Genomic DNA, 20,164 nt, shown 5'->3' on the forward strand with positions numbered 1-20,164 from the left:
TCCATCACACAATGTTGGATTGAATAAAACACCAATGACTTCGAATAATGTGCTAACCGTTGGGTATCAAATATTAGGCCGCCCAAAACTACATGTATTTGAGGCTCTGCTCCAATCATTCTGATGAGGCTTAATTACGAATATACCTTTCAAAACTTATAGTTTCACTTTGACCTTAAAACTACATTCTACTTCTCGAAAGTCTAGTACTCAATCTGCCTTTTTCAGTCTGTAGACATCGAAATTTCGTTAACTCATAAAATAAAAGAGTTAAAAATGGACTAAAACTAAAGAGAGAAAAAGTTTTAAGTAAACCAAAAGCAACACATTACTGGCTGCTAGCACAGCTTCTGCCTCGGCCATAATGCTTTGTAATGCTTTCAAGCTAAATGTCGATGTTTATTTGGCACCTCCACCTACACACACCTCCCTCCCTTCCTTCCTAGCTAGCTCTCCATTGCAACTCAAAACATTTGCTTTTTATAACCCGACTTAACAGAATAGAGATTCCGGACATAAAAAAGGAGTGGTCCGGGCAATATTTGGCCTTAAGTGGCTGCGCCAAGAGAGATTCCGGGCACTGTAGAACACGCCATCCAAATCTTGCTAAGCATTTGCTATGTTGTTACCTTCTGAGTTTTTATTTTCTCTCCACCAAAACCTTGATAGAAGTCTTTGTATTTCCTTGCATAGATTGGCTGGCAGTTTACAGCTTGACACTGCAAAATCGGGCAACGCAGAGGCCACAGCTTTCACTAGAACCTCTTTACTCGCAATAAGAATTGTTGCACCCAGCCATGAACCCTCGCCTACACACCACGGTCAAATACTCTCTTCTTTGAAGCACGAAAGTCCGCCTTCAATCCAAGATAATCTTCATCTCTTCCACCAATCGCTTCGTAAGTTTTTTTTTTTTTTTTATACAGATAAACCCTTCTGCACATGTTAAAAACAAAATCGGAGAGAGTGGATCGCCTTGTCTTAATCCTCGAATATATCCTGAAGGTTCCCCATTGACCAGAATGCTATATGCTAGAACTTAAACGACATATATCCGACTGTTAAGAAATCGAAGTGAATGGATCTTTTCCATTGACGAGCACAGAGAGTTGTAAATTTACACAAAACCACCAGTGAGAGGACATCCCAGAACTTCAAAATTTTGAAGCATCCTTGGTTCCTCCTCTTCAGAAAAGGTTTGAAGTGATCTGTCACATTCCGATATTTCTAGACTGTCGAGAGAGGTGAGATTGTTCAGTATTTTGGGAAGAATCTCGAGCTTCGGCAGTCGCTGAAGTTGAAGAAAGGATAACTAGCAGGCAACAGCCAATCCTCTGGGAAGGACACCAGTCCTTGACAACCAAGGTGAGATTTGTGAGACAGGTGAGTCTGTGCAGTCCCTACTCGAACGAAGGCTTGAAGTTTTCGCAATCCATGATCGACAATGAAGATACATTGCTTGGCAAACCACCCTCTGGATCATCACTTAGGAGATTATACTAACACAACGCCATCTTTATGAATGACAGCTTCTCTTTGGGAGCCGAGAGGGTTGCCGACGTGAACAGTAGTAGCAGAAGCAGATTCCTCCCTCCCCGCAGAAGCGGCCTCACTAACAGCCGAAGCAGTCCTCTTGTCGCGACGTGAAGATTCAGTAACTCGGCACAAAGCCCTCCTTCCTGTTTGATGCAACGTCACGCGGTAGCGGCGATCCTTGCCTGTTTCCATACTGGCATTAGCAACTGCCTCCTATGAGTAAATTTTGGAGATTACCATTCACACACCTACTACGGAAAAGGATTCGGTGATCCTAGGGATCCGTAATTTCATTCATCGTATATCGTGCGGTCATAAATTATTTCAAAATTTAAAATTAAATATGAATAATACCTAACGAAAATTGACCGTACGATATACGATGAACGGGTGAGATCACGGGATCCCTAGGAAAATGATCATTTTCCCACTTTTACTTCACACACATCCTTATTAATTATTGGTCATTAATCTTTTTCAATTCTTTCAGTAGTAAAATAAGAGAATTGTCTGAAAAATAAAAATAGGTGTGTGAATAGGATTATCTTGAATTTTGTTCATTTTTGGAATAAATAAGATATTTAATTTAATCTCTCGATATTTTAAAATGTAACCAAAACTGATTGTAAGTCCAAGTAAACCACTACAGTGACCTGTGGACGAATTTTAAGTTTGTATTTTACATGGTACGTACTGAATTTAATTCTTGACGCGCGTGAATTGTACAATAATTATAAAAAAAAGTTGAAATATATCTCTGAATGAGTATTTTTAACTCCCAAAAACAAAAAAACCGCCGCGGCCAAGTCACAATTCCCTTCTTTAAAACGAAAAAAAAAAAAAAAAAAAAAAAAAGGAAGTGCGAGCAAAAAACCACGTGCGGTTTTATATTCTGTGAGTCAAACTATCAAAGACCCAAAAGTCCACCAAATCTAAACTGAACAACATCCAAAGCGGACCCCACAAAAAGACCAAAGCCTTAGCCAAACACCAAAACTCCCTCTCCGGTCTCCGCCCCATCAAATCATCACTTCCCCCTCCTCTTCGTTTCCTAATTCCCTACCAATTCGAATTCCAAAACCCTAATTTATCACCCAATGCCCTCTTAATTCTGTGCCCTAATCCTCTTATTTCTCACTCCCATCCTCAATTCAGTTCAATGGATGACGATACGTCGTCGTTCTCCGACCACAAGCTCTGCGGCTTCCTCTGCGCCGTTCTCACTGTCACTTCCTCCCCGGACCCCCGCCAAACCCCACCATTCGGCACCCGCTTCCGAATTTCCCAATCCGAAGTCAATTTCACTTCCCCAGACGGCGTCGTCCTCTCCCCGGTGGACTCAATTCCCTCCGCGGATATCGTCCCGGTTCAGGACTCCAAGCAATGCGAGGTTCCGGTTCGGGAATTGGGGAGGAAGAGGAGGAACCCGGAGGCGGGGTTGAAGAATGTTGGGATGAGGAGGAGCAGGAGGAGCATCGGGCTGGTGCACGGGAGCATTAGCGTGGTGCACCAGCTCCACGCATTGGTTGTGAACAAGTGCTTGATGATCGATGCTCGATTGGTTCGGGTTGAGGCTGGAGTCAGTGGAGAGGTCAGGGCTGTGGTGCTGATCGATGTCTATCTCCCAATTGCATTGCTGGCTGGCTGGCAGTTCCCGAGATCCGGCTCCATTGCTGGAGCTCTGTTTCGACATTTGAGGTAAATGTGTATATCCATTTGTTTTGATTAGCTAGTTCGCAATTGTTAAACCAAAAAAGGTGAGGACTGAGACGGGTAGAAATGAACATTGTTGTATCAAGTATCAACATTTTTATTTCCTAGTTATGTTATGGTTTGCATTTCGATAATTTAGGCTCTGGTTCCGATGCTATGCATCGAATATTTGGGTTGTTAGTGTGCCGAAGGATTACACTCTCACACTCCTTTCCACAAAAATGATCACTTGTAAATAAAAAGCATATACATATGTCATCTTACTTTTTAAAGTTTTCCACTTTGCCACTTTGAATTTATTTTTGTTCGTTTTATTTATATGCGTGGTTGCAGTTGGTTGATTCCGATTCATTGCAAGGGTCCTTTACCCTAAATTGAAAACCTTTCTATCTTCCTTCTCGCCCTAACAAGTTCAACAACGTTAATTTGCAGTTCTGACTGGGGAGAGAGAAGCGCAATGCTCAACGGCGGAGATTATCTTGAAAATACTTTAGGAGCTAACAGAAGCATATGGAATCTTTCAGATTGTCACGTTTTTGTTTGCAAGCTGCATCATAATTTCATGGATACTTCAAAGAAAAGGCTATTTGAACTTCACGAAATTTTTAAGAGCTTACCTGGTGTTGCAAAAACAGGAAAAGCTGGTTCTTCTAGAATACAATCCTGTGATGACTCTTGCAGATCTGGTATTTGTGAGATATCTGATGACATTTTACTTAATATTCTAGCTGCACTTAACCCAACTGACCTTGTTAGGGTGTCTGCAACCTGCTGCCATCTGAGACTGTTGGCCGTCTCAATCATGCCATGCATGAAACTTAAACTTTTTCCTCATCAGCAGGCAGCAGTAGAGTGGATGCTACAGCGTGAGAGAAATGCTGACATCCTGCCACATCCTTTGTACTCGTCTTTCTCAACTGAAGATGGATTTTCTTTCTACATAAACACCATCTCTGGGAAAATAGACACTGGGGTAGCTCCCACTGTGAATGATTTTCATGGGGGAATGTTCTGTGATGAGCCCGGATTAGGCAAGACTATAACTGCTCTTTCCCTTATTCTAAAGACACAGGGAGCACTGGCAAATCCACCAGACAGGGTACATGTTAACTGGTGTACACATAATGGAGACCCAAGAAGCGGTTATTATGAGCTTAATGGTGATTATGTTGCTGACAGGAGGATGCTCATGGAAAAGAGGGACAGCGGTCAGAATTCTCAAAATTATATTTGGGATTCCAAATACCAACGATCCAAAAGAGCCAGGCTACTTCTTCATGATGAGAAAATTACAGGATTTAATAATTCATGTCCTGGACCTTATGGTAAAGGAATGGAAACACCAGCAGCTGCATACTCCGATCCAGCAGTGGGTGGGGTTCGAAGCACCAGGAGCTTGAGCAGCATCTGTAAAAATCTTTTTCCCACATTTGAAGGTGCATCTAGCAATGCGAGCAAAAGTACTAGGAAAAGGAGGCCTAGGAAGGTTAAGGCAGATAAGTATGATTATAAGGACTCCTGGGTTCAGTGTGATGCTTGCTGCAAGTGGCGGAAGCTTCCAGCTAGTATTGCTGATGCTAGTGAAGCATGGTTTTGTAGCATGAATGCTGATCCGTTCTACCAAAGTTGTAGCGTTCCTGAAGAAGCCTGGGATAATTGCCTTCCAATAACACATTTACTGGGATTTTGCACAAAAGGAACCATTGGAGGAGAGGAACAAAACGTTCGTTTCTTCGTTAGTGTGCTTAAAGAGCATTATGCGTTGATAAATTCTATAACAAAGAAATCCTTAATTTGGTTGACTAACCTTTCTCCTGACAAGCTCTCGGCAATGGAGACAAATGGTTTGCGAAGTCCTTTCATGATCACTTGTGTGGCGCCTGGTGAAGATGCCCATGGGTTTCAAAAAATATTTCAAGCATTTGGTCTCAAAAGAAGAGTAGAAAAGGGTGTTAGTAGGTGGTTTTACCCACGAAATCTTGACAATATGAGTTTTGACGTTGCTGCTCTCAAAATTGCTCTTTGTTCACCTTTGGATTCAGTCAGGCTGTATCTTTCTAGGGCAACCCTAATTGTTGTTCCATCAAATTTAGTTGATCATTGGAACACTCAAATTCAGAAGCATGTAAGGCCTGGTCAGCTACGAGTTTACGTTTGGAATGATCATAGGAAGCCTTCTGCACACAGTCTGGCTTGGGACTATGATGTTGTCATAACCACATTCAACCGTTTAAGTGCAGAGTGGGGCCCTCAGAAGAAAAGTGCAATGATGCAAGTGCACTGGCTTAGAGTCATGCTAGATGAGGGGCACACCCTTGGCTCAAGTCTTAGCTTGACAAACAAAATGCAGATGGCAGTTTCATTGATGGCTTCAAACCGTTGGATATTGACTGGAACTCCAACTCCTAATACACCCAACAGTCAACTCTCACATCTTCAACCATTGCTCAAGTTCCTTCACGAGGAAGCTTATGGGCAGAATCATAAATCATGGGAAGCTGGGATTCTTAGGCCTTTTGAAGCAAAGATGGAAGAAGGACGATCACGTTTGTTGCATTTACTGCATAGGTGCATGATTAGTGCAAGAAAGGTAGATTTGCTGGCTATCCCACCCTGCATCAAGAAAGTTACTTATCTTGATTTTACCGAGGAACATGCTAGAAGTTACAACGAATTGGTAGTTACAGTGCAGCGTAATATATTAATGGCTGACTGGAACGATCCTTCTCATGTTGAGAGTCTTTTGAATCCAAAGCAATGGAAGTTTCGAAGTGCAACTATTGGAAATGTCAGGCTATCGTGCTGTGTGGCTGGGCATATAAAAGTAACAGAAGCTGGTGAAGATATTCAGGAAACGATGGATATTCTAGTTGAGAATGGTCTAGATCCCATGTCAGAGGAGTATGCTTATATAAAATATTATCTCGTTTACGGCGGCAACTGTGTGAGGTAATATTTGTTTTTGACAACCCCCGCACTCCCACCTTTGGCTGATAAAATATGATTACTGATTAGAGATTGCATTTTTATTTTATCAGGTGCAAGGAATGGTGTCGGTTACCTGTCATTACACCATGTAGGCATCTTTTATGCCTCGATTGTGTTGCTTTGGACAGTGAACGGTGTACATTTCCTGGTTGTGGCAATTTATATGAGATGCAAACTCCTGATGAATTAGCTCGACCAGAAAATCCCAATCCAAAATGGCCTGTTCCTAAAGATCTTATTGAGCTACAGCCCTCATATAAACAGGCAAGCATGGCTCTCAAGACAAGTTGAACTATTTTCAGCTTGTTTTTTTGTTTCTTGTGTTTTACCATTTTTGCCGATGTAGGGTTTTTGGCTTTTATGCAGGATAACTGGGATCCTGATTGGCAGTCAACATCTAGCAGTAAAGTCGCCTATATTGTAGAGAAATTGAAAGCATTGCAGGAAGCTAACAGCAAATTTTTTTGCCCTCCAGATTACAACGATAATTCCTTGCACACTGAAAATTTACTGTCTGAGATAAGCGATTCAAAAGGATCAATGCAAATCCATGACTTTAAAATGAGCACCAAGACTCAAGATACAAACTTGGAAAAAGTTTTGGTATTTTCTCAATTTCTTGAGCATATACATGTTATTGAACAGCAGGTGAGTAATATATACCATACTATCTCATGGATTTTTGCTATTATATGATTCTGGCTGTGCAAGTAATGGGATTTGAATTTCTTACTTTTTGGTTAGTTGGCGATTGCTGGTATTAAATATGCTGGGATGTATAGCCCATTGCATGCTAGCAACAAGGTACATGTTTTCCCTCTCGAATTATATATTTTTTCTTGTTTGTTGTGTGCTTTCAGTTAATTCTCTTTTCGTTTTGCATGTAAGGTTAATATACTGTCCTTTTTCAGTTGAAGTCATTGGCCATGTTCCAGCATGATCCTAGTTGCACTGTTCTTTTGATGGATGGAAGTGCTGCATTGGGCCTCGATTTGAGCTTTGTGACACATGTATTTTTAATGGAACCAATATGGAACAGGAGGTTATCATTATTAAATCCCTATTATCATGTTTTCTTCTTTTTTTATTTTGAACTGAAAATATGGCGTGCGTTAAAAATATGAAAATAAAAATAAAAGTCTGACGGCTTAATTCAGCTCTGTTTTGGAAAGGAACTTTCTCTTTCAGTTCTAACCTGTGTTTTTCAAAGATCAAGGCTTCTTTTTACTAGTGGCTTCAATAAATTACAATACAATGGTCAATAAATTTATGTTTCCTTTTGATATTAATCTGTTCTATTGGTTTAAATGTCATTAGCATGGAGGAACAAGTTGTTAGTCGTGCTCATCGTATGGGTGCTACTCGTCCAATACATGTGGAAACTCTAGCAATGCGTGGTACAATTGAAGAGCAAATGCTGGAGTTCTTACAGGTAAACTCATACCAGTGGTTTCAGTTCATAGTGTTCTAGTGATCTTTTAAAAAGATTTAGCAGGTGTTTGATAAATTCTCTGTATGATTGTCAGAGTATAAGTATATTAATTACTGCATTTCCTAACAAATAAAATATCGTGTATTTCATTCCACATATATGTTTCAGTTGAAATTTAGAACTTTGGAAAATATTCACTGAAACTTCGTTATATAATGTATCTGTGAGGAAACAGTTCTCGTCTTTTGTTATTTTCATCTCTCCCCTTTCCCTGTGATCATGTGTTTGTTTGTGCTTGGGTAGGCAATGTTGTATGTATGACTCCTACTTTCTTTCAATGTGTGTATGTTTCTATAGTTTATTTATACTTTTTTGAAATTGTAAGGTTTAGGAATTAGTGTTATATGCTTTCCTTGATGTTGCTTCAGGATGCTGATGAGTGCAGAAGATTTTTGAAGGAAGAGGCTGGAAAATCTGAACCTGTAGGGGCACGAACTCAGCGTTCACTGCATGATTTTGCCGAGAGCAATTATCTGTCTCATCTTAGCTTTGTGCGGACAAATTCAAAGATGTAAAAGGTTGGTGCATGATTTCTCTCGATTCTGGTAGTTTTGACTCGAACTTAACTTTTCATTTTGCTTAAGGGTGTTAATTTGGATATGACCTTTTCGTCAATCGTACTTGAACTTTCTTTTGTTGAAGGTTTGGTTTTCTCATACATTTATTTTTTCGCGTGCAGGAATGCGACCATCTTGTACATGCCATCGATAACATTTTAGCATTTGAATCACGACCATTTTTGCTGGTATCGTCTTGCCAACGCTGGTTTCTTTTCAAGCAGTACAAAAATTGAACTGGCTTACAAATCCTAGGACCGGGTTATGTGGGCACGCGACCTCTTAGGAACAAGTTGCTACTCTGGCTTTTTGCAGACTTGGCTTAGGAGTATCCTGTCATTATGTGTATATATAAAGTATGTATTTATTTATTTCTCAATTGTAGCATTGTATCATGGCTTAAATGTCAAAATGGTCATGTGTTATAGCCATTCAATCAATTTAGCCTCCGTGTTGTCAATTTGGCCAATTTAGACCTCGTGTTTATCTTCGCAAGCCAATTAAGGACATTCTATCTAATTTCTGTTAAAAATTTCATACAATAATTATAACCTATTATAGAAAAATATTTTTCAATTAAAATAGAAAGAAATATAATTTCAAAATCACCAAAAAGAAAAAAAAAAAAAAAAAAAAACCAACTCAACTGTCATCTACCTTGTCCTTGACCCAAACCCCAACCATACCCACACACAGGAAACTCGGCTAAAGCGTCTCTATATCCCACCTCGACTCCACTTCACCACGCCAGTTCCATCATTATAGTCTCAAGAAAATTAATATTGACCACCTCTCCTTTGACTATGTAATCGAAAAATTGACCGCAGTTGAGAGAGCTATATATTACCTTCTCTCTTTACTTAAATTAAAATTTATAGAAAAATGAAAATCAATAAAAAGAAAATAACACATCTGTATATATAAAGTGAGAAGGCAAAAATGGTGAAGCTTTCAATATTTCCTACAATGCTCTCGCTTTGATAGAGAAGAACAATGAACAACTACCCAAACAACATAGGGACAATACGATAATTTTATATGTTTTAAATGTATCTTCAAACCCACGTTGTGCGTTGTGGGTGGATGATTATTCTTTCTTTGTTTTTGAATTTTTTTATCCACAAATATGTGATTAGATCTAAAAAAGAAATAAAACTTAAATTTTAAATTAACCCAATAACTATAAAGAAAAACTAATGAAAAGTCCAAAAAAACTTTAGTTTGAATAAAAAATAACAAACAAAAATGTAGCGAGTAGTACCAAGATAAACATGTGATTTTTCGTTAAAAGTAAACAGTATCAGGGTATTTTGTTAAAACTCCCTAACTATAACACATGGTCCATTTTGACCCTTGAGCCTGGTATCATTAATATGTCCCAGAAAAAGTAAATTTATTTCTAATAATTGTTGCCGATTACTTTTTTCTCTTTCTTTCCTGAATTGGCACATCGAGTGCAATTTATGTCACGCAAAGGAGTGATTCACTTTAATAAATTTATAATTTCAATGGCGTCGACTATCAGAAACCAATTTATATGAACATAAAGACTAAGCAACTGCGATAGTTTGAAGATGGAGGAGATAGGACACCGCGACTACAAACACCTGAACCGGCAATCAGAAAACTTCTTCGTTTCAGTTCACAGTAACCGGGCACACGAAAGATCGCTGAAACCTGTTCAACTGCATTTGAATTTTTTTTGAGCTTTTTATGTAAATAGCTGTCGAGTGAAGGATTTACAAGGAAAGTTATTTCGGAATTTGAATCCAGAAACCAACCTACTTACAAAGAATTTACATAAGCCCGACCGACCTACTCTTACCATTTCCCCTCCGGAAAACAAATATCTCCAATGAGTCGTCTGACGATACATTTGTAGACATGTAAATTTCGGCTGTTTCATTTGCTACAGGATTTTCGTGTTTACAACATTCTCAAGGGAAAAAAAATGAGAAGGATAAAACCAAAATTTACGGGAAGAGGGGAGGAAATTACCACATTTACCTCCTTAAAATGAAAAAAATGAAGGGTCAATTGAGGGTAAAAACCCTTCTCTCCACTTGTGTCTTGACTGATATTAGCAGGTCAATGAACTAACCCTTCCCTCCCCGTCGGAATACTGGATTTTTCAACCACCGGAACATTGTACTGCTGATATACTCTACCCTTATTTGCCGCCCACCACTGCTCTGCTTGTTTCTCGCTGAACCGCTTTCGACTGACAGAATTGAGGCACTTGAAAATTAGTCATCGTCAAATAAATATGATTGAAAGTGTACTAAAAATATAGTTTGGAAGACACAGGCCTTGTAAGCAAAGGACATAACATATACAATCCCTTGACGGTACTATTAGGAAGAGGAAAATAAACGAAGAATTAACACTGACATGTGATTGAAATACATATCAACATTCAATCCACACTGGAAAACACACACATTTATTTTCGATACCTGAGAACGTTCTGTTCAAATTTGGGTTGCATGAAGTAATCGGGAAAAAGGGGCATACCTGAAGCGAACACGCTTGAGATCTTTGACACCTCCAGGCAAGGAAACTAGGGTAATATATACACCAGGCTCATCTTGCTCAACCCATTCATCCCCTTGTGCTGTTTCAGCTTTTGCTCCTCTGTTTTTATGCCTAGCTGTCGCTTCTGAATGTGCCACTTCAGTGTGATTCGAAGTGGCCCGTGGCACGTCAGAAATTATCTCACTGCTCGATACAATTGAATAAGGTTCAGAGAAATTCAATGTACTGCTTGTTTTCTCAACGGCTGTAGTAGAAACTTCACGAGTGGGACTGGAAGAGTCTAATGGACGAGTATCCATGTTTCTTGCTGTTCCAATTGGTAACCTTTCAGCCATTTCCTTTAACTAACATAAATGAAACAAGGTATTAATTCAGACTGCATTCAATAGAAGACTTGCAACTGACATAATAATTCTAACTTCCATTACCGATCCTACATTTATATTTCCATATGAGGCACATCACCCTCAAAACTGAAATTTTAGTACGACAGTCCTAAATAGGATAATATACTGAGGACCTAAATAAACTTAAAGGTACAAATTGTTAGTTATATATCTATTGGATGTTTATCATTATCTCCATAATATTGATTAAGAACTGTAAACTTGATCATATGCACATAGCACCTAAATAAGGTTCCTGTTTAAAGTTACGAAGTTCCATACATCCTCAATGATACGAAAAACACATTGACTTCATCATTATTTTCTTTTCTTTTGCATTTCCCACGGTATGTTAATATCCAGATAAATTAGTGCTTGTGCTTGAAAAATCAAACCGACCACAATCTTTATTGCAAACCCTAAATTGTTTAAATGCAGAATGCATACTCACTATAAACATGAGAATGAAACCTACTTGGGCTGTGAGCGACTTAATTACTTCCTTTGCTGCTTTGCATTTCACAGTTTCTTCCCCTGCTACTTTCAGAGCCTCCTTCAACTGTTGGGCAGTTTTTTCCATCTCAATTTCTCGAAGATGAGCTTTACGAGTAAGATCTTCAACCTACACCATAAGATCGATTAGTTGAAAGAACAAAGTTAGAACCTCATCCATGTAATTTTGCACAGTGAATGCAAGAAAAACAGAATAAAAGGTAATCACCATGGTAAAGTAGAATGAAGGAGAAAACTGGAGGAAAACATAAAAGAATATCACATTGCTGCTCATCGCCCTAAAATTATTATATACAAAGTACTGACATACAAAGTAGAGAAAATGGCATCGACATCTAGCAATCCTTCTCCCTATTAGACAGTGCGATATCATCCCAGAGTTGAACACAAAATCAAATTGTTACTCAAACAGAAAGACAAGTTATCCTCAGGAGGAAGTAAATTTGCCTTGACTGAAATGCAGGGAAAACTAGACATTGAACAGAAAAGTTAATTTTCACAGTTATTGACAACCAAAAAAAGACAAGCAACATACCTGAGCTTTTAATTTTAGAACTTCTTCACTCAGACTGACATTTTTCCTTTTAGCATCATCCCCAACTTTTGGAAGAGTAAGCCCCGAAAGAGCTGGGGTTGGTGTTGTGGAACGAGGTGGACTAGATCGTCTCGATGTTGGTGATGTTGCTCGAGATGCAATTCTGGATCCAGGAAGCGAAGCTGAGAAAAACTTTTTGGATGATCCAAAAACTGGGTCGAAAGATCTAGTCCCATTGAGTGCTCGACGCTCAGAAACTCCATTTGCAATGGGAATAACACAATTGCTGCTGAAATCCATTTTCTTGTTTCTTTTGGAAGATCCACTTTCCATTTCTTTAAAATTGGTTTGAATCAGTTCGTTGAATCCCTGATTCATACTTCCTCTTCTACTAATAGCAGACCCAGATGAAGAGTTGGTTTCAGTGGCCTTCCGAAGTTTAGCAAAACAAATATCACAGACCCGATAAGGTTTGTTTGGGTTTGGTGCCATGGAAGCCTTGAGACACTTTTTGCTGCTGCATGAATGGCATAACACAAGTCCACAATTATAACAATTGTGTCTTTTTCTTTTAAAATTAAATGGAAGGCGACAGCCAGAACACATTGACTGATCAATACCAGAGAGCCATTTGTGAAGACAGATAGCAGCAGTAAAGTTAGTGCCACAGACAATACTCTTGACTTGTTTATCTTTTAAAGCTTCAACTAATGTCGGTGAAAATTTATCTTCTGTATCTCGAAGACCTAATCGACCATTTGCACCCTTTCCCCAAGTGTAAACCTCAGTTCTTGAAGTTAAAACTGCAACATGATTAGCACCACAAGCAATTTCTTCAACAAAACTCTTCATTAGCTTTCCCTCAACACGTCTTGGAAGTTTCCCGTCAGCTTTAGGGACCCCTAATTGACCAAAAACAGGGCTTCCCATAGTGTAAACATGGCCCGTAGTTGTAAGTGCAACAGTCAGGCTTTGTCCACAGGCAACTTTACAAAAGTTGGGTTCAACCAAAGAAGCAACACAAGTGGGCACAAGTCTTGCTTCCTTGTCACCATGTCCAAGTCGACCTTTATCTCCATCTCCCCATGTAAAAAGCTTTCCAGAAGAGCAATTGCTGGAACTTGATGACCCCGCCATAACTTCAATTACTGCTGCAGTGTGCCAAACACCACAAGCTACTCGCACAGTACGGAGACCTTTAAGGGAATCAACCTCCCTGGGCACTGAAATGCTCTTTCGGTCCCCATGACCTAGAACACCAAATGTGCCATCGCCAAAAGTAAACAATTGCCCAGCAGAGGTCACAACAGCTGTGTGCCACGGTCCACATGAAACTGATGAGACATGAATTCCCTCTAAAGGTCCATTTAGCTTTTTTGGGACCCATTGACTTGATTGAAATCCATGACCAAGGAGCGCAAAATTGGAAGTACTGCCACCCCATGTGTACATGTCACCGGAAAGTGTGACAGCACAAGAATGGTATTCCCCACATGCTAAAAATTCAATATTCATATTTTTCAGAGCATCTATGAGTTTTGGATGCGAAACATCAGCATCCACACCATGTCCAAGTCTGCCTCCTAATTCTTCACCCCAAGAAAATACCTCTCCTTGCTTGGTTACAAAAGCAGCATGCCGTCCACCACAAGCTATGCTTTGAACATCAAGTACTACAGCAGATTCCAAGACTTTAGGCACAAAAGAATCCATCTTACAACTAGAAGAACTTTCAACTCTATGTGATCCTCCACCCAGAAAGCAATCACCAACGCCTTCCCCCCAAATGAAAACATCCCCTAAAGCATCAACTTCATCATGACCAGAGCCTTGACTTGATGAGCTAACAGCACTTGATAAACTTACTCTAAATGCATCCACACCTGCACCTTTTGTTCGTCCATTCATTCCATCTGAGCCTCCCGATGATGGAACTGAGGCACAAGCAGCATCTGAAGGGAAGGGGATTTTTGGAGGCAGGGCATATAACATGACATCCGATAAAGCCTTCTCTAAACCAATTTTAGGAGGGCTTTCAAATGCAGCATGAAGATGAAACGGTTCCACGCCATCCTGCAGCAGTGACAAGAAGATTATTTACTTCTATGTTACAGTTTAGGCACGGCAATAACAAAAGAGACAAAAATAGATCACCTTCTGCGAACTATCACCACTACAAAATGGAGAGCTCAATGGAGAACTTTGTTGGGTGTGTGATCTCGGACTGTTTGCCTCAGATGTAATTCCACTTCTTGATTCTGGTCTCCCTTTCTGATGAAGGCCACGTGATATTAATGCTTTTAGACCAGTAAACCAAACTTCAGCTTCATCTTTATCCTTGCATATCTGGCATAAGCAAGTAAAAATTAAAAAAAAAAAAGTAAATGAAATTTATGGAAGAGCACACAGGGGGTACGATACATAAGTAATACATAGGAAAGTTAAACGTAAAGAAGTAAATGGATTGGAAAAGAGAAAAGAAAGTCATGAAAATAAACTATTACAATGTAAAATTTATAAATGATTAGACAACAATACGTCCTCTACTATAAAAGGAGAAGAATAGTTGAGCATGGAGAAAAAAATATCTAAGAGTCGGATACAGCAGAAATCAACAACGAAGAAGATGCTTACCAAATCCAAAGACCTATCATTACAAATAAGAGAAAATGACTGATATTCCTTTTCAGGCCGAGGATACCTCTGAAAGGTTTGCTGCAGTAATATCAAATTACAGGATGTTCAGTTACATTCATAACTGAGAAATAAATGACAAAGGGAATTAAATAAGCAATACAAGAATAAAAATCAATAGGGACCATGATATAATCCGGTGGAAATATAGTTCTAGAAAGAACTAAAGATAAATCTACAGGTGCTAAAAATAACGGATATATATTATTTGTATGTTCTTGTCATCTATAATAGGCATATTATTGAAGTATTCACCATTGAAGAGGTGTAGAAGATCACAACATGAAGAACTTACAGTGCGCTGACCAGGTACAATTCGCAAGACTTGGCTTAGTTTAACACATTTCTCCTCTTTTCCTGAGTACCATATTAGAACAGATTCATCCTGAAAGAAGCAACATGGAATAACATTCAAAATCCAAGTAGAAAGAGGAAATTGATGGCAAGATTTCTTTGCTCAATACATCACTAGAAACTGCAATAAATGACTCATACAAATCATGTTATTAGATCTCATAAAACTAACAAAACTATCATAAAAGGGGCTTTTTAGCCAAAATAGTCCCTGAGATTTGCATAACTCCTCACTTTGGTCCCCGAGATTTGAAATAAATACAAGTGGTCCTGAGATTGTCCACCATCAATCATTTTGGTCCTTTCGTAAATAGTTATGTTAAATAAAGATTAAAATGACAAAACTACCCTCAATTTAATAAACGATAGAACAAAATGATTTGACAAAAGTTAAGGGTATTTATGTTATTTTATCCTTATTTAATCTAGATTTTTCACGGAATGACCAAAATGATTGATGGTGGACAAACTCAGGGACCAATTCTATCGATTTCAAATCTCAGGGACCAAAATGAGGAGTTATGCAAATCTCAGGGACCATTTTGGATAAAAAGCCTAAAAGGAATAATAGTGCTTTAAGGCTGTGTAACAATAGAACTTCAGATGAAGAATTTACTCCAACATCAAGAAGGCTAGATATAGACATGAGCAAGCATCCAAAACTTATTACTAGTATGCTGATCCAATATTCAACTAAAACAAGCACCACATAGCAGATGTAGTAGAATGTGAATACCGAGCAATATGAAGAGTATGTTCTACACTGTTTAAACCCTTCTTACCAAATTGTCCCGGAATATCAAAGACAATGCCTATGGCATACAGACATTGTAAATATTTTGCTTCACTTACTATGCCCTGCCTACTTTACTCTTACCGAGTAATTTTTTCTTGCTAGACTATCAATCCGGACCATTGGTGAGGTAGAAGTATATGTGCATGTGCAGGCCTAATTCAGTCTGGCTGCATAACATGCCAAAAACATAACTAGAGATATTGCTAAATATAAAATTCTAAGACACTGTAAAGCCATCAAATACTTCACTACAAATCCCTTTTGACATACCTTCAAGACCTAACATAAACTTAGTGAAGCAAGAAATGGATAATCATTATGCACAAGCATGAATGCAAGACAAGTCATTCATAAGAACTCAGATTCACATTTGAAAACTCCAAGAAAGAACAATAAGCAATTTAGAACAAAATAAAAAATAAAAATTGCAAAAACCAATATCAGAATGTATATTGCTCTTCAAATACAGTTGGACATACATTGGAAAGCCTGAAAGGACAAAATTTGGGTTTTCCTCTGCGCCCATACTTGAGCAATTGTGCCCCTTTTTTCAGAGCAGTGATGGCCTGCTTTGAAATGAGCACAGAACATGAATTAGATCAAACTACATATTTTCTCCAAACTGATAACTGTACGGAAAAGAAGGATATTAATAGCACTGCAGAACAAGATGAATCAGTGGGGATTAAAAAACAGCGCACTGTTAGTTGCAATAACATCCAACTAAATGTATGAATGTTGCTACATCTATTTGAAAAACTTAAGACGTCACTTCTATTAGAACATCTGTGTTTTGAGGCATATGAAACAGCTATTCATCAAGTTTCATTCTTTCCCATTTTTTCCAAGTGCACACGCACACACGCAAACATGTGCGCATATCCATGGGAAATAATCCATACCACAGTCCATGTAAACGGCAATGTAGACACGAACAGTGAGTTGTCTCCTAAGTGCGTACACAACTCCTTGCATATTCACTAAGTCAATCCAACAACAAATGCGGCATGAGATTATGCTGCGGATAAACAGCTGATTCGGTGACTATAAGTATCATTCATATTTATGTTTCTTCGTATTGCATTTCTCATCGACACAGCCAACCTTTCAAACTATAAGAGCTGGCAAATGTTAATAACAAGGAAAAGAACTATCAAAACCACAAAAATACGAATTAAATAAAAATTAACCATAACTAATCATTAACGACGCTTCTAGTCCATTCATCAACTACAATTTCAACTTCATAAAAACAAGAAATTCAATGAAAAAACTAAATTAAATTAAAATTCCAAAGTGAATGAAACTTCACCAAGTCAATGTCCCTTTCGAGTGGGCCCGCCTTTGCCTGATCCGCAGTCATCCTGTCCATACGCAGCATCAACAACTCAATCCCCCTTTCCCTTCCGAAACCCTAACCTCCATCGCCACCACTGCACCTCCCATTGCCTCCTTCCGCAACTCCAGTTCTCTTGCCCTCTCCCTCGCCAGAGACTCAATCAGAGCTGTCGATTGAACTTCCCGACGGAGATTAGTGATTCGAATTGAAGTTCGTTCACTTCCGAATTCGAGGCAGCTCGGAATCGAGCTCGGAGAAGAGGACGAATAACAACAATGGCGACGGAAAAGCACCGAGTTTGTCCCTAAACGACGAGGCAATGCGGCCAAAAATGGTGGTTGCAGTGATGGTGATTTCCAAGGTTCTCGGCGTCGTTTACTTCGAGGCACAGTGTTTGTATTGGAGATTAACTCGGGCTGTGCAGAAAAGGAAAGCGACCGAAAAAGCGGGGGAAAATAGTGAGAGGAGAGAGAGAGCAGAGAATCTGAGTGAGTGGAGGTGTCGAAAGTGATTGATTGATCCGGTGGGAGACTGAACTGTGCCGTTTGCCTGCTTTTTTTTTCTTTTTCAATTTATATTTTGATGTTTGTGCTAGGAAGTCAACTACTGACGCCATTGACCAATTGCCACGATTGAATGGAACAAGGGGGATCATTTGGTTTTATTTATTTATTTTTTTTTTTTCTTCTTCCTATTTTTAGATCAACTTCAATAGTAGGTTAAAAGTTAAATTACCTCTCAAAATTTCCCTCCAAATCCACTCCAACCCAAGGGGAAACTTTGGGGTAAATGCTAAATGCTAAACCAATGTCAAATTCCTCCCAAAATTTAGCCCATAAATTAGAGTGGACTTCACCCAATATTTATCGGAATTTAATTTTTTTTAGATTAAAATGTTCATAAAATTAATTTACGATAGTCTACATATTTATTTAAAAAAAAAATAATTTAACAAAAAAATAGCATAAGTTCATTATTTAATAATCCCGGCTAAAATTTTAAGCTAGAACGGTTGGAGCAGAAAAGTTGTTTCTGGGCTAAAAGCTAAATTTTCCGAGCTAAAAAATTTGACTTTTAGCCCAACCATTAGAGATGGTCTTAGAATTGCTTTTAAAATAACTCAAAACGTTTTTTATGAAAATGTATTTACAACTATTCATTTTTTTGGGATAATTATCAATTCTTAGTAAAACTGTAAGTGAATCATGAAAAAACACTTGAATTAGCATAAAATTAGTGCTTCTTTCAAAATACACTTCAGTGTTTGTGGAACCAAAAAACACTTTCACCAAAAATGTTTTCAATTATTTTAAAAGTACTTACATATGAGCCTTTAATTTTTATGTATTTAAATGTTGGAAGTTGAAATTTAAGATTATTAAGAATTTTATTTTCTAGAACTTATGAACTTTCTTATTTGCCTAACCTAAAAGTACAATAGATATTGGGACAAAATTTAATCAAATAATGAAATAAGCAACGGAAAACAAATAAATAATATACAATACGTTATCCCAATTATATTATGGTTGGTTGTAATTTTCACGATAATGAACATAGATTAAGAGATTGGCTAGAATCTTTAACCATGAACGTGCTGCTTTGTTGGATCATCCTCATGCTCGTGATCTTTTTTTTCATGATTAATCACGTGAAACTCTTCAAGTGTTGAGTATCTAAGAGTATCCACATTGAAAAATCTAGTAATGGATGTGGAGTGATTGATATGAATTTGCTAGCATCTTGCATCAATGAGGTTAGGCGACACTAAGATGTGTTTGGCTTGGGACTTTTCCATCTTTTCTCCAAGGGACAAAAATGAATAAACATAGGATGTGAGAAAACACAAAGACTATATTATATGTATATATAAACGTTTGTTGCCCCCCATGCCACACCTCCTATAGAGTTTTGGCATCATGGACGTTATCTAATGCACCAAGCCCAATCACTTGCCCCATCTCATGCGTCAAGCTGAATCACTTGCCCATTTTGAGCTCGTTATTTGGACCCCTTTCGCTTAAATAAATCTCAAGGCCTATTTAATTAAAATCATGTCTTAATGGGCCCAAACAATTAATTTAATATAATCAACAATTAATTATATTTTATCATCATCCGCATAACGTTACTGTAACTTATCATAGGTGTTTTACCTCTCGGGTTCTAACCAGTCATCCTAGTGGAATAAATAATATTTTTTTTAAACAAACAATATTATCTACATTAAGGAGGAGGGGGTGGGCTTAGCTTCACAATGGACTAGAAATAATATGGTTCAAATTCGCTTTTGAAGAGAATCAAACCTAAAACTTATCACTCACAATGGACTAATAATAATATGGTTCAAATTTACCTGGTATAATAAATAAACTTAAACTTGAATGATATTCAAAACCTTTTGCACAATATTCAAATCCATACAATCCCAATTTCCACAAATTCAATAATATCCAAAACCAAACATTGTAAATTACATCACCAAAAATACACTGGGATTGCTGGGGTTTTGGAAATTGCTCAAACAATTCTGGAATTCAAAATTTTCGACAAAGACGGTGCAAAATCCTTTCCAGTCGGTCCCCTTATTTTTAGTAGGAAAAAAAAAATATGAAAGGTTGAGATGGAGAAAGGATTCAACGATCGTGATCTCCGAAGGGATTTGACGTTTGTCTTTGCCGCTGGAAGCTCAAGAGTCCCTGCGTAAGTTTTTTCAAGTTTAGGAT

The 20,164-nt window shown here is 38.3% G+C and overlaps 2 protein-coding genes across 7 annotated transcripts in view; one reads left to right on the forward strand and one right to left on the reverse strand.

Annotated features, from left to right (window-relative positions):
• LOC137733979 (PH, RCC1 and FYVE domains-containing protein 1-like) overlaps positions 1-17,985 on the reverse strand; it is a 36,459-nt gene extending 18,474 nt beyond the window's left edge. For 2 of the 4 annotated variants that reach the window (XM_088697479.1, XM_088697476.1), the window contains exons 1-7: positions 17,412-17,985; positions 16,579-16,665; positions 15,245-15,334; positions 14,890-14,970; positions 14,410-14,601; positions 12,256-14,328; positions 11,683-11,829 (exon numbers count right to left, since the gene is read on the reverse strand). In XM_088697479.1, the coding sequence (XP_088553605.1) occupies positions 11,683-11,829; positions 12,256-14,328; positions 14,410-14,601; positions 14,890-14,970; positions 15,245-15,334; positions 16,579-16,665; positions 17,412-17,480 (2,739 nt within the window). In that variant the 5' untranslated portion in view covers positions 17,481-17,985. Of the gene's footprint in view, positions 1-9,953; positions 10,508-10,800; positions 11,166-11,682; positions 11,830-12,255; positions 14,329-14,409; positions 14,602-14,889; positions 14,971-15,244; positions 15,335-16,578; positions 16,666-17,411 lie in introns of those variants that run through there. The other 2 variants (XM_068473204.2, XM_088697478.1) reach the window with 2 other exon arrangements.
• Positions 2,488-8,746, forward strand: LOC137733978 (F-box protein At3g54460). Of its 3 annotated transcripts, none has more exons than XM_068473203.2 (9): positions 2,488-3,234; positions 3,682-6,198; positions 6,288-6,501; positions 6,604-6,885; positions 6,982-7,041; positions 7,149-7,279; positions 7,555-7,669; positions 8,098-8,247; positions 8,409-8,746. In XM_068473203.2, exons 1-8 carry the CDS (start codon positions 2,696-2,698, stop codon positions 8,242-8,244), a joined length of 4,005 nt encoding a protein of 1,334 aa, XP_068329304.2. In that variant the 5' UTR covers positions 2,488-2,695; the 3' UTR covers positions 8,245-8,247; positions 8,409-8,746. The 3 variants fall into 3 exon arrangements, 1 of the variants encoding a protein (XP_068329304.2); XR_015964461.1 differs by having other exon boundaries at positions 2,552-3,234; positions 6,584-6,885; XR_015964462.1 differs by having other exon boundaries at positions 2,552-3,234; positions 6,713-6,885.
• Positions 17,986-20,164: the final 2,179 nt, after the last annotated feature.

This window comes from Pyrus communis, chromosome 7 (genome assembly GCF_041283825.1).
Source record: "Pyrus communis isolate YQ-2024b chromosome 7, ASM4128382v1, whole genome shotgun sequence".
Lineage (NCBI taxonomy): Eukaryota > Viridiplantae > Streptophyta > Magnoliopsida > Rosales > Rosaceae > Pyrus > Pyrus communis.